Source organism: Podarcis cretensis, assembly GCF_951804945.1.
Source record: "Podarcis cretensis genome assembly, chromosome: 4".
NCBI lineage: Eukaryota > Metazoa > Chordata > Lepidosauria > Squamata > Lacertidae > Podarcis > Podarcis cretensis.
The window spans coordinates 99304965-99318990 of NC_137173.1; the positions used below are offsets into that span (position 1 = coordinate 99304965).

General features: G+C 38.4%; 1 protein-coding gene across 8 annotated transcripts in view; it reads left to right on the forward strand.

Annotated features, from left to right (window-relative positions):
• The window catches only part of DACH1 (dachshund family transcription factor 1), a 372289-nt gene extending 358999 nt beyond the window's left edge, over positions 1-13290 (forward strand). For 5 of the 8 annotated variants that reach the window (XM_079972643.1, XM_079972639.1, XM_079972641.1 and 2 more), the window contains 2 exons: positions 4651-4694; positions 10702-13290. In XM_079972643.1, the coding sequence (XP_079828769.1) occupies positions 4651-4694; positions 10702-10719 (62 nt within the window). In that variant the 3' untranslated portion in view covers positions 10720-13290. The remainder of the gene's footprint in view (positions 1-4650; positions 4695-10701) is intronic. The other 3 variants (XM_079972640.1, XM_079972642.1, XM_079972645.1) reach the window with 1 other exon arrangement.
• Positions 13291-14026: the final 736 nt, after the last annotated feature.

Below are 14026 nucleotides of genomic sequence, written 5' to 3' on the forward strand. Positions count from 1 at the left end.
TTAAGAACGGACCTCCAGATCGAATTAAGTTCGTAACCCGAGGTACCATTGTACATGGGGGTGTCTTATACACGGAAAAGTACAGCAATCCTGATTTAGCAAAGCTGAGCTGCAAGCCAGTTGGCTAAGCTGAAGCTCTGCTGCATCATCCCAGCAGGTCTTGCCATCAGATTACCTGCCACCTAAGTCTGAATTGTTAAACCTGTGATCCTATCAATGCACTTACTTGGGAATAGATACCATTGAACTCAGTGGGACTTACCATATTTTTCCATGTATAACACGCCCCCGTGCATAAGACGCCCCCTATTTTGGGAAGTTTAAAATTAAGAAAATGGGGGGAGAGTGCCCCCGTGTATAAGACTACCCCTCCTGTTTTTAACATTATTTTTTAGTAAAAAAACCAACAACCTAGTCTTATACACGGAAAAGTACGGTACTTCTGAGGAATGCATAGATTGCACTGTATAAACAGTTTTCAATGGCAAGAACTCCTTGAAAACTACCTTAAAATGGGCCTTAAAACAGAAATACCCTAGAGGACAATCCTATGCTCTGTATGCTTCACACTTATTAGATGTATAACATTATTATTGCAGTTACACTCCCTAAAAATGGATACTTGCCACAGAAGCAATATCTTGTCAAGCAAAAGGAGGAGGTACCAAAGGAATTGCTGTAGCAGACTGCATTCTTGAATTTTTGTTGTTGTTTATAGTAATCCTGAAATACTTTAAATCACTCATCATAGAATTTCTGTTTACTTACATCGTCATAGAAGTGATTCTGTATTTATTGACGTGTCAGATGTGCTAGGTACTCAGGGCTAGCATACAATACCAGGCTTAGTTTAGGTTTTTAAAGCATTTTCTGCCTGTCGTTTAATCATTGGTATTTCACCTTCAGATTCTAACTGTTGGCTAGCCTGGTCATATTATGGCCCAGCTACGCTGCAACTAAAGGAAAGAACACATTAAAAGCTACACTGAAGACAATTTATTGCCTAATGCATTTAAAGTAGTTTCAAAGAGAAACCAAAACTGTTTCCCACAACATCATTATTTTGACTAAATCAGAGCTGCCCACAGGAAGAATTGAAATATTCTAAACATGTTAGGCAATAAATTGTCTTATGTGCACCACTGAGGTCTCCCCTCCCCCTTTTGCTTTCTTTTTTCTTTTTAATGTTTGCATTTATAAACAAATTGGGCCATTGTCAATGCATCTTTTTTGCATCAATGTAAGCTAGTCCTGGGTTCAGCTATCAGTGCAATACTAGCACAGTTATAGTTAAATGATATTGAAGGAGCAATCATTTGGCCACAAGGATGAGCGAGTTTGTATCCAGCAGATCTACAGATCAGCCTGGAGTTTCTTGCTACAGCTGGGCTATGTCAGTTTAACTCCCCCATACATGGCCCAGCTGGAAGTATGTTAGTTTATCTCCCCCATCCCATCTCAGAAAGGACCGAGCTGGCTAAGCCGAGCCCAGTAGATTTTAAGTCCTGAAAAGAAACGTGGGGGGGGGGGGGCTCAGGACCAGAGGAGAGGAAGTCATTCAGCTAAGCCACCTGACCTGGAAACCCAGCATAAATTAAAAAGGGTAATAATATAACTCAAACACTGTTTTAAAGTCTTGCTTTCCCTCTGCCAGGCATAGGGAGGCTCAGCCCTGTAGCTGAACGGAGTTTGGATCTGGTGCAACCTTACACTGGCTTCACCTAGACCAGCTTGCTTTACATCAACACACTCACCAAAGACCATGGCAACTTCTTCATCTCTCAAAACATCAGCTCATTCCTAGTAATACAGCTCTTGTGGTTTCTGATAAGCTTGGCCTTATTTTCCAATATCCTTTTGGTTAATCACCAGTACCTGAGTGTCATTTTCTAAGGATGGTAAATTGCCACGACTAAAATGTATGTTGCAAAATTCAGGTTGCCATTCATAACATTATCATACAGCATCTCTCTCTTTTTTAATTTTTTTTTTTTAAGATTTAAGATCACCAACCAACACCCACCAACAAAACATCAAATCTTATTGCATATATCATACAGCATCTCTAAATAAGCATCACGGCAGTTAATAACAGCACTCATTCCCTTGCTACGGCAATGAAGGATAAAAATCACATGTTCTTCTGTGAGAGCAAAACCTATCCTCCATTCTGAGACACTGGGTAGCCTGGCTCTCACTGACAGGGATACAGTTTGTTCAGCATTTTTTTCTGTTATGTTCTTGCCATCCTTATTTATTAAAAACAGAGATGTTATCTCGGAACTCGTATAGAAAAACATCCATAGCATAATAGCATAGGTTGTGATGGAAGGTATCATATAAAGGATAGCAAAACTGGCCTTAGACTATGAGACACCTGAGGTTTTGACTTCTTTATTTTCCTTATTATAAACAATCAGTGGGAAAACACAAACAAACAAGAACAAAATAACTCCCTGCATTAAGAGAGGTGTGCTTTTCAATCACATTCCTTTGCACTAGAAACAACAGTGTTCAACAAGTCTTTTCCAGAATTCATACTTAATTTTTGTTTTTATTGTATTCAGCAATACTGTTGTCTTTTGGCTGCTCTATAGATATGGCATTGGAGTCATTGTAGATATTACAGTTCTGGCTTCATCTGGGCACATGGCATATGCAATGCAATTTGTATGCTGTGGACACTTTCCTGGGAGTAAGCTCCAGAGAATATACTGGACCTTTCATCTGAGTAAATGTTTTGATTATTTATGTAAGGTAATTTGTCGTCTTCAACCAAGGGTCCCAGGGCAGCACAAAATAAACATTAAAATCAAAATAAATAGTAAAAGTTTAGAAGAAAATATCCAAACAACATCATTGAACCAATAACGCTGTAAATTGGATGAACTCTTAGCAGACTAAGAGTCTGCTAAAACTAACAAGTGAAGCAAGATAGGGAACAGTGGTAGTTATTTTCTTATGCCCATTTCCAAATTCCTACACTATCCTGAAGTTGGTTATAGCTATATATTCTCTTTAGAGGAAAAATTGGTGACATGAAGCTCGTAGCCTCCTTACCCTAGGATTCTTCAAATGACAAGAAAGGGATGTTCCTCACAGTGAGAGAAGTCATACCTTTGTTGGCTGTGTGTGTGTGTGTGTGTGTGTGTGTGTGTGTGTGTGTGTGTAATAGCAGTTGATGGAAAATGATGGAACTTTTTTCAGAATCTTTGCCTATGTACTGTACAGTCCTCCCAGATCTAGGCCTTATTGTTATCAGTCTGAAGGCTAAGGGAAGGAGGAATTTATCATCACTACATCAACAATGGGGGGGGGGGTCATTCCCTCTTCCACTACCCTTACCATTTGAAGTGAATGCATTATTTTTCTAAACTATTTGCTTATGCGCATATGTATATAAATGCATAAAGCAAATGGTTTGGAAAATACGTAAATGGAAAGCTCCCTTGCAGTTCAAAGCAGGGAGGACAAGACTCTCAAGAGTGTGTGCCATCAGGCAGACATTTTCCAATCTCATTTCCCCCCTTCCTCATAAGGTCCTTCAGACGGCAAGAGAGGAAAGCCTTCGCTGTTCAAAGTACTGACAGGGAAATTGGCAATGTAACGCAGATATACAACATATGCATTTGCATGTGTGTTGGAGATGCATCTGTTTTACCTCATTGCAAACTGGATGAGAAGGGGGAGAGAGAGATGTGCAATTGTAGCTAATAAATGGCAAGCCCAGTCATGACATAAGTTAATTCCATTCATGTTACAAGCTCTAGTGACGGACATTAAAAGCATTGCAGATAGTAACCATAGTCGCAAACCATCACTTTCTTGTGGGAAGAATGCTTCACGTTACTGTGTCCTATTGTAAAATCTAATCGGAGATGCACTGTGTTGCTGTTAGCTATGTATCCTTATGATCTGCTCTACATCAGTTTCCATAGTTGTTCTAAAAGGTGCAATGGAATCGTCTTAAAGTTTCTATGTCAAGTTTGGCAGATTTACGTTTCTGCACGTATTTCTTGCTCTTTGGCGTCAAACGAGGCAGAAAAAGTCTAAGAAAGATATTCTCTCCACTATATACAGCTACGAATACTTACTCCCTGAGATACACATAGGAGTTTGTGTTTCCTTTAGGTCTCTAATTTCAGAGGGCTGGATCCAGCTAATGGGTCCTGCTAGCAGAAGTCCACACAAGGACTTCCACTGGAGCAATTGGAAAAAGTTATCACATTCACCTAAGAAACAACTTTGTTCTCACTATTTCTTTGCATAAAGCCATAATTGTCACCTTTCTGCTGACAACAAATTCATTTCTTGCCATCACAATATCTTTTGAATCAACATTCATTCAGCAATACCAGAATGGTCTATTGCCACTTCTGCCCAATGAATGCAGTTTGCACGTTGGGAACTATATGTATTTTAACTGGGAATATGACTATCACCAATTCCAAATGAACCCACTTCTTGCGGAATTTCTGTACAATTGGTCAACTTCTGGATGCAAAGCAAACTGAACCCAGTAAGAGATAAAAGGATCACAAGCCGATTATAATTAGCAATGACTTCCTAGTCTAGTATGTCTGACTCCGACATTTGTTTATTTTTTCCCTTGTTTTCCTCTTTTCCCACCCCTGCTTCTTCTCCTAATAGAGGTGACCGGAATGCAGTGCTTTAGAAATTCAGGTTCAGTGATTGTAAGTAACTAGTTCTTTTGTTTCTCATTTTCCGGGAAGTGCTGTTGTTCTGTTGAAACAGATAAAAACAAGTGAAAGCCAAGTTCACCAGGCAGCAGAAAAATTCTCTTTTATATATATATATATATTGTCACATCTTCAAAACCGGTACCAATGGTCCAAGAACCTGTTTAAAAATATGAAGAACGTATTTGTGACCCAGCCTGACACTGGGAAGAGGACAGTTGCACAGTTCATGGGGAAGTTTTTTAAATTAGCACTGGAGCTGGAAATACAGCTGTATGGACCATGCCTGGTGTTTTTTGTGAACTCTGACAAGGCAAGGTATGAGTTATCACCAGGAGTATCTTCAGCAAAATTCCAGCATATTCTGTTTTACAAAATATTAAGCCCATTGGATTCATTTAGCACCCCTATCTGAAGATTTATTTTTTCAGCTTAATTACATGAGGCCTGTTGTTCACATACAGATTTGTGGCCAGAGATCTACAGTGTGTTTATTTTGTCTGGTCTCCCAATCCTTACCTAGTCCCTCACTAGGTAGGGGATAAACTAGTTTCGGTCCCTGGTATTTCTAGCTAATAATTTTGTAGGGTTGGAAAAATACCTTCTCTGACTCCCAGGAAGTGACCAACACCTGGAGGAGACAGCACTAGATGAAACAATAATCTGACTCAGTATGAAACAACCTTATATGTACCAGCTAGGAGTTCAAACTTTGCCATAACAAAGGATTGGCATGTACAGGATTGTCAAGCAAAAATTGTTGAAGACAATGTTTAGAAATTACACAGTTATAATCTCTTCCATTTCAAAATTTCTGAATATGTATCAACTTCACTTTAAACACGTCCCCAAAGGATTCGTTGTGTAACAGCATTTACATCTTAAACAAGATATATGAGGGCAAGTTTTTTGTGTGTGTGTTTTTAAAACACCCTAATAAGCTACTTCCTAGTAAGTGTTTTTGATAAGGGTTACAGTTTGTCTAAGATCCTTTCCATCTGTTGCAAGACGCTTGCTTTTATTTGGATTTTCCAGTTCTGCTTTATCAAACATTGCATGAATCATCCCCCATTTGTTTGTCCTTGTCTCCTTTTTATTGTTCTTGTTCCTTTCCCTTCAATTATTAAAACACCATGTTGAATGGAAGGTTAGGATTACACTGCGATTCACACTTGCCCTATCTTATTAAAACAAATAAACCCAGCAGTTATATAATTTAAAACTGCTTGAGCTGTGGATCAGAGATGCTTTTATCAACATTGGGATGAAGGGGTTGTGTGCGTTTGGGCACAGCTGTTCTTTGAAAAATGGCAAACCTCATTAGATTACAGGTGCCTACAAAAAAAAAAAAAAATCTTCTGAGGAAACAAAATAGCTGCCATTTTTCAGTAAGAGTTTCTTCCTAACAGGAAATGCACATTGATTACATCCTTTAACGTACGTGAGCAGGTTTGTTTTTATTCAGAGAAAAAACATTCAGTTTTATTTGATGTATATTTCATCAGCCCAGTGAAGCTAAGGAGACCTATCTGCATGGAAACATACAGTCTTCCCTTGATGCAAGGCGCTTTGCAAGGATGCTTTGCAGAGTTACACATGTAAAGAGTTGCTGTACATTCATCCACTAACTGCAGGCACATCAGCGCATCAGGAGGCGGATGAGGAGCAAGGTTCTGAAGTTAGGTCCCTCCTCCTCCTCCACATCAATTTTCTATGCTAAAAAGCTGACAAAGGCCGTTCTTTTGATATATCCAGTGGAAGTCCTAGCTGCGATAGACTAGCAACTGAACAAAACCAGGGCTGGCTACCTGGTGCACAGGTTGTCAAGCTTTAGGGCTAAGACCCAATGCTTTTTTAATTGCCCCAAGCAAATTGATTTTAGCAACTATTTATTTATTTTATGCTGCACTGTGGTTCTTGGCTTGGATTATTTGTTTTATTCTTTCATTTCTATTTTTACACCACTTTGGAAAGGCACATTTAAAAGAGGCATAACATTACTTTTTAAAATGGAACAGCAAAGTAAATAGAGCTATGGGGACATTTCATTGATCCTGAAATATGCAAGCTCCCCCTAACATGTTCCTATCCACCCAGATCAGTCCCTCGCACACAACGCTTGCACTGTTTACCTGGCAATGGTGAAATGCCACTGGTGGATTGCTACTGTTGTCACACAGAAAGGGAAAGTTATGCTCCCAGCAGCAAAGCAAATGGATGATGATGGGAAGCTGAGAAAAGCAAAGGATTTGAGCTCTTAATCATTAATGCGGCTGATTTGTGGCAGATGGGACATATTTTATAGCACACCATTCAAATAAATTAATCAGGACATATTTATATTATGAAGGAGTCTTAACATAGGCTGGAATCAAAACCTTCACATAAAGCTTTGTTATTATTATTATTATTATTATTATTATTATTATTTTCTTAAGTTTACAAAAATATGTGCAGTCTCTTTTTTCATTTCTACCTACAGCTTTTTAAAAGTGAGTTCAGACATGCTCCCATTGCAAATGCTTTTAATGTTATGATTCATAGATAAACGGGTTGACAGTGATATTTACCTGCAGTGTCAGGCCTGAGTAACTTGTGACGAGATGCAGCTCACCAACCAAACATGCATCGTGGTCTGCTAGCTGCTTGACAGTTCACCCATTTATATGTAGTCTCAGGCAAATAATCCAAACAGCAAGTTTTCCAGTCCTCTCTAGTGGCTGACTTCGCATTGCTGGTGGACTATATTGAACTGTCACAGGTTGAGCAGGCCTGATCTATGCTCATTAGATTATGTAGCAAGCATATGCCTTTTTTTGGAAGGGAAGGGAAACCAGTCCTACATAAATATTGGCAAACGCCGTCTTTCAGAATGTGCCCTGCTGTTTCCCCCTCTTTGACATTCATGGTGAAAAGGGCCTCGCGTAGCAGGCTTTGAAAAATATACTCACTCTTCCTGCAGATTTAGAAGCTTCTGTCCTGAGATACAAACAGTTCCTTGAGACCCAGTACAGATAAATAAAACATAATGGACTGAATGTAGACTACCTTTAACCCGTAGGTACAGGAATAATAGCCAATGCCTGTAATCGTTAGCTTTTACCTATTCTAGATAACTAAAATTCTGATAAATACTATACAGTCTCCAACAGTTGTTTCTGGGCAGCAGTAAAGAACGGCTTTGTTCTATTCTATTCACGCGGGAGAATTATATCTTCCTAAAGCAAAAGCTGGTCCAGAAAGCCTTTATTTTCAGCTTCATATTTTAAACAAACAATGTAACCCCTCCAGTTTTAATACTTCCCAGACTAGCTTTGATAGGTTTATGGATTTCCCCCCACTCAGATCCTTGAAAATATTTTTGCCCCTTTATTTTCCCTTTATTTGGGGAAGCGTAGTGTTTATCTAAAAGCTTTGCAGCTTCAGTTTTCAGTTTTAGATCCCTTCTCAGAAGGAACAAATGAAGGCAATAGGGCTTGTCAAAATGTGAGCCGAAGAAGCAGCCAGGGTGGTAGGCCACTGCTGGAGAGCTGAGAGGAGCTTTCAGATGGTTGAGGGTGGCAGTAATACATGAAGGAGCAAAATGGATGGAGGGCCTGTTTCTCTGAAAGTGGGTGAGGAAAAGGAGTGAGAAGGACAGACAAGAAATCCAGTCTGTGACAATGTCAATAGGAAGCATTGCTAAGACAAGCCAGCTGCAGTAAGGAAAAAGGATGCATTGAAAATATAGGCGAGGAGGCGTCGTAACTTCTGTTTGCTTGGATTCCTCCCTCCCACAAGCTGAATGAAATGAAATCTGTTTTTTAAAAAATACTTCAAAAGCCTTACATCTTGGAGTGCTTTTTAAAATTAAAGCACCAGCAGTATCTGGCAGGGGAGAAATGCACAACTTTTTGACTAAAACCTCTCCCTATTCTGAGATTATGAATTTTCAGTCTAATAGTTGTGTTAATGTGAAACAGATCCATCAGCAGTTACAGATGCGGATTGGTGCATCGGGCCACAACCTCAGACTCCTGAATGTATCACTAAGAGCACTTTCTAATCAAACATAAGTTAGTATTACACCAGTCAGCTGTTTAGCAGGGAAGGGGAAGGAGGACTGAACCCATCCTTACACAGCTCTTTCTCTACAATTTATTGGTGGGATTACGGCTTCGATTACTGGGATTCTTACCACAACATTAATTTGCGTATGCCATTTCTCATCCAGTTAGGGATATGTATATGCATAATGGAATAGGTAAAAATGGATGATCTTTTATTTTTTAAAATGATTCCCCCCCCCCCCCCCGTTCAATCAGATTTTTTATATGTTTTCTGTATATCCCTGGGATGATCATTTATTGCATGGCGCCTACCTGGGTGATGTTGTATCTTCCTTTTTTTGTACGTGCTTTTTAACAAGCACAGTTCTGTAATTGATATTTATGAATAGGCAGGGCCCTTCTTTTGACATACATACAGAGAAAACTATGAAATCAGCTATGTACCATATAAAATTTGCTAAAATTAATAAAAAAGTTATTCTATAGATTGAGAAACCTGTACCCTCCTAGGTAGATTTGATGCTACAGTGGTAAGTTAAGATGTAGAAATATGCATCACTGGCTAGGAAATATATCAAATACCCACAAGAAACATATTTTAAATCTATCATTTAAGCGTGTTTTGGGGTGGCTTAAATCACATTGATTTAAATCAGTCCATCCTGGTTTGGAAGCAGAGTGTAAGTCCTTCAAAAGGGGGGGGGGGACTTTCTTGGTTTACTGTTACATTTATAGTCTGGTTTGTACACCAAAATAGACAATGTTGAAAAAGTGGCATATATGCAATGAAAACAGACAATCCAAATGGCTGAGCTGGGTGCAAATCCAAGTCACCTAAATCAGATTCCATAACCTTATCTACCAGGAAATGGTTACTTTCTCTAGAGAAGACACATAGAATTGGGGAGAGATACCAGCTCCTCTGCTTTTTGTCTTTTTCTGGCATAAAACTTCAACCCACAATGCAATTCTTTGTGCTTCTGAATCAGGTTAACTTTCTCCTAGGAGGGGGAAAATGGGGGGGGGGGGGCTGAGTTAAAACTATTACAATCTCAGTGCTGATTTCTTGCATGGTGGTCCTCTCATGTTCCATACTTCATAAATATCCCTTTTGTATTTGAAAGCCAAAGGTGGAGAAGAATATATATATATATTAATGACAATTAACATAGAGAGCAAAAATTCTAGAATCAAGGAATCTATTGAATATTTTGTTCTTTCCTGATGTTCTGTATTCACATCTACAAGTGGACATGGGCATTTTGTTGTATGTGCATTGAACAATACACCTAAAATCCAAATAATGGCCATAAGCTAGCATCTCTTGCAGGTACAAGAAAAGCATCTTTCAACTCGGCAGTAGCACCCTGACAGTCTGCTTCTTCCTTGGTTGTATCCAGTGATTCCACTCCTCTGAGTGGGCTACTAGCCTGATTATTAGGAATAACGCTCTGGCTGGTTCACTGTATTCACCATGGGGAAGAGTGTACTATTAGGTACCATCCCTGATTAGTAAGACTGGGTGGGACAGACCAGACTAGCTCATCCTCCCTTTCCCTCACTTGTCACCCAGTCCTCATTGTCTTTTGTCCTTCAGAACTTCTCCTGCATCATGATCTGTATTTTTTGGTAAGAGCACATAGGGCCTATGAATAGTATTGCTCCTGCCATAGCAAAGTAATTTCCTTTAGCACAGTTAAATGTTAAACAAAATCCACAGGAGGCCCCGTAGTTTCTCCCAGTGTTATAATAGTTATATGAACGCAGCCTCTTTTACAACTTCAGTCACTTAGAAAGCATTGTAGCAGTCAGACTGGAGAAGTTTTGAGGAGATACCGCCAGACTTGAAGTTGCTTAGCAGGAAGTGTTATCAGCATTACAAGGTGAAATATGCTGTCAGAGAGCAATGTTCAAAGCACTTTCAAACTTTTTTTGTATTATTTATATTTTAGATGGAAGACTTTATTTGAAAACTACTGTCATGTACTGAACATATCCAGCTGAAGACCTGTGTGCTACAGTTTAAAGAACTCTGCAGCGAGACATTTGCCAGTTTGCAAGTTCTGCAAAAACAAAGGTGCTTTTCAGGCAACTTGGCCACTTCATGTATCCGTGTGCAGAGGTTTTATAACTTTTCGAAAGGGCATCTTCCGTGGGTTTCCTGGGACTTCTCCCCGTGTTGCAGAGAATGTTTCTACAACTTATGTAGCACACTTCTTCAACAGCCAGCTAACAAGAAATTTGCCTATGGACACTTCCTTGTACAGAACGGCCAGAGTAGGACCTCGACTCTCCTCCAATTCTTTGAGCACATCAAACAAAACTTCCACAGTGCCCACTTTTAAAAGACTATTATGTAAACCAGCAAGACAGTATCGAAGCGAATCTTTCCAAAAGAGGCATAAGAAAATTCCGAAAAGCATAAACTAGGAACAGACAAACAAAAGAGTTACACCAACACCACCCCCTTTGATTCTAGGACAGAATATTGTTTCATTTAAAGACCTATTTCCCCAATATCCTTTTCAAAAGACCAACACATTACAAGAAGTCAAAACAATTTTATCTTGAGTGGAAAAAAGAAGTACAGAATGTAAACAAAGTAATTTTTACTGTTTGCAATAGTCTCTCTAAGTAAGGATTAAAGATCTGTTATAATTTCTGATTCTAACCTGGCAGTAGTTTGGGAGGGGGAGTGACAAGATGTTGCTTCTTATTGAAACTGTTGGTCAAATGTACAGTTATATAATCACAAACCACACACAGAAGGTATTATGTATGCCGTAGAATACTAGATTTTAGGAAAACAACAATTTTAGATAATATGTTTTTGTCACCCTGTTGGTCCAAACGACACCTTTCTGATTTTAACGCATGCAGGCATGTAAATATTTGTCCTGAAGTCACAGTATTAACGAACGGGATCTGGGGATGTCAGCCACTTTTATTTGTATATTGGTCAGTGCTGTGAGGCAGCACTTTTAAGAGTAAATTGTGGCTCAAGAGCAAGTCAACCCGCCAGAAATATTTTTGTATGTTAATGTCATATTACGTCAAATTTGCTGGGGAGGGGGAAACCTCAGAGGCTAAACAGACACTTGATGTTATCAGTCCAATACCACGTAGAGCTAAGTGATAAAGTTGAAGTCTTTTGTCCTTCCTGCCTGCGTTGTCTTAAGCAAGGCTGGCTGCGTGTTATTTTTACTGTCTTTATAAATGCTATGATATCTGTTCTCCACCTTTGTGCTCATAACTGGAAGCAAGCTGTGACACAGTGCTTATTACATCCTAAATTATCTTCTTTACTCCAAGTTACCCCTTTAAAGACTGCTTTGTTGACTAACGGGCACCCTTCGCGCTCACATTCTTCCTCTTCAATGTTTATACGCATACGTTTTATATAAAAACGTAATCGGAACCACTGATGTGTAAAATGTCTCACCTGAAGTAATGCTGACTGTCAAAACAACACCGCTGTCCTAATTTAAATAATTCTGATTTTTGTGGTTTTTAAATTCTTATTTTGCCCTGGTAATAGTGTTTCGGAATGGGTTTTTTGTGGCCTGTTTTTGGTCTCTCGTGATTTTACATCGAGAAATAAAACCATTTCACCCCATGGAATTAAAAGAGGCATTAGGGACCATTTTGTCATTCAAACATTGTTACAGGATACTTCACAATAGACATGTTAATAATAATAAAAAGACTACAGTTGTTCTCCCCCCCCCCAAGTGCAGTCTTTAAAGGGTTAACAGCTGTCATTAGATGGACTTTGTGGCAAACTGTTAAATTATTTATATGAGAGAAAAGAGGGGTGTTTTTTGTTAATTAAAAAAAAATCTACAAATGAAATCTGTAGCATCTCTATCATTGCTCCTGCTCCTTGCAGAGAGTCACCTGTAAGTAGGCTTAATCGTTCATAAAGTGTATACTTTCCAGACTCTTTGGGTATGCATCATCGTTTGGTTTGGTACCTACATAAAGGAAATGCTAAGGATAATGAGGAAAAGAAGTATATCTTACTAAAAACAAGTGTAAATATTACAGTTCGTTAAATGCTACCGTATGATGAATTTGGGTTCCTTTTGCCCCTCTTTAGTTACACACAAAGGTTTTTCCTTTTGCCTAGATTATGAAGAAATGTTGTGTTCATGTTATTGTTTAAATGCTTTTTTGTAATCTTAAGAGATATTAATGTCTAGTTGTTCTATATTATAACCACCTTTGCGCTCTATGCAAGCCCTTGGAACAGAACATTCTCATCTTCATGTAGGACCTATGAAAATTGTCTATTTTTATCTATATATTTAAAGTTTTCTAAAAATGAGAAAAAAAATTATTATGAATTTTGTTGTACAAAATCTGTACAAAAATCTGTTTTTACATCATAATGCAAGAATTGGAAAATTTTTCTATGGTAGCCTAGTTATTTGAGCCTGGTTTCAATGTGAGAACCACGTTTACTGGTATTGTATTTAATTTTTCTCTTTTTTTCCCCTCCTCCTTTTCAACAATCTGCTAATAAAACTGTCTGAAATCTGCCTGTGACTTTATTTACAGTTCATCTTTATTAAATTTTGTGAAATGTGTAACATCAGACAAATATTTACTTTCTAATGGGAGGCATCTTAAAACAACATAAGTCAGCTCTTTGCAATGTGAGAACAATGCTGAATGATTTTATTTAACATGCAACCGCTTCTACCTCTAATATGAATTACTGTGGTGAAGAGGAAAAAAACACATCATAAAAGCACACTCTGTGGTTATTGTTTAACAAGCAGATTTTCCATATTTTGTTTCTTGCCAGCTAAGCAAACTGCCCCCATCTGCATGATTTATTTATGTACATTTCTCAGTTTATGAAGCTGTTATTTGTACCTTTTCCCCCTTTATATTGTGATATTCCCAGGATTCTTATTTTACAAAGCTTTGTGCTGAATAATGTAAAGTGCACACATTGATGGAACAAAACATGTTATTTCCATAACTACAAGAGTGTGGAAGATTTTTTTTTTTGCTCTAACCCACTTTCTTGTCCCCCCCCCTCTCTCTCTGTCAAATACCCATCAAGTTTTGCAAGATACTTAGAAACTTTTAAAATCTTAATGCACTTCCTCACTTAAACTGAAAACATTTTAAACATTTAAAAAGACCTTAAGAGAAGATCCACACTGCAGTCTCAACATATATGTTAAGTGAATAAGATGGGTCTTGCTTTTGTGTTGCTGTTTTCAGAGAGGGATATAGTCAAAATATGATTAAGTTTATATTCAA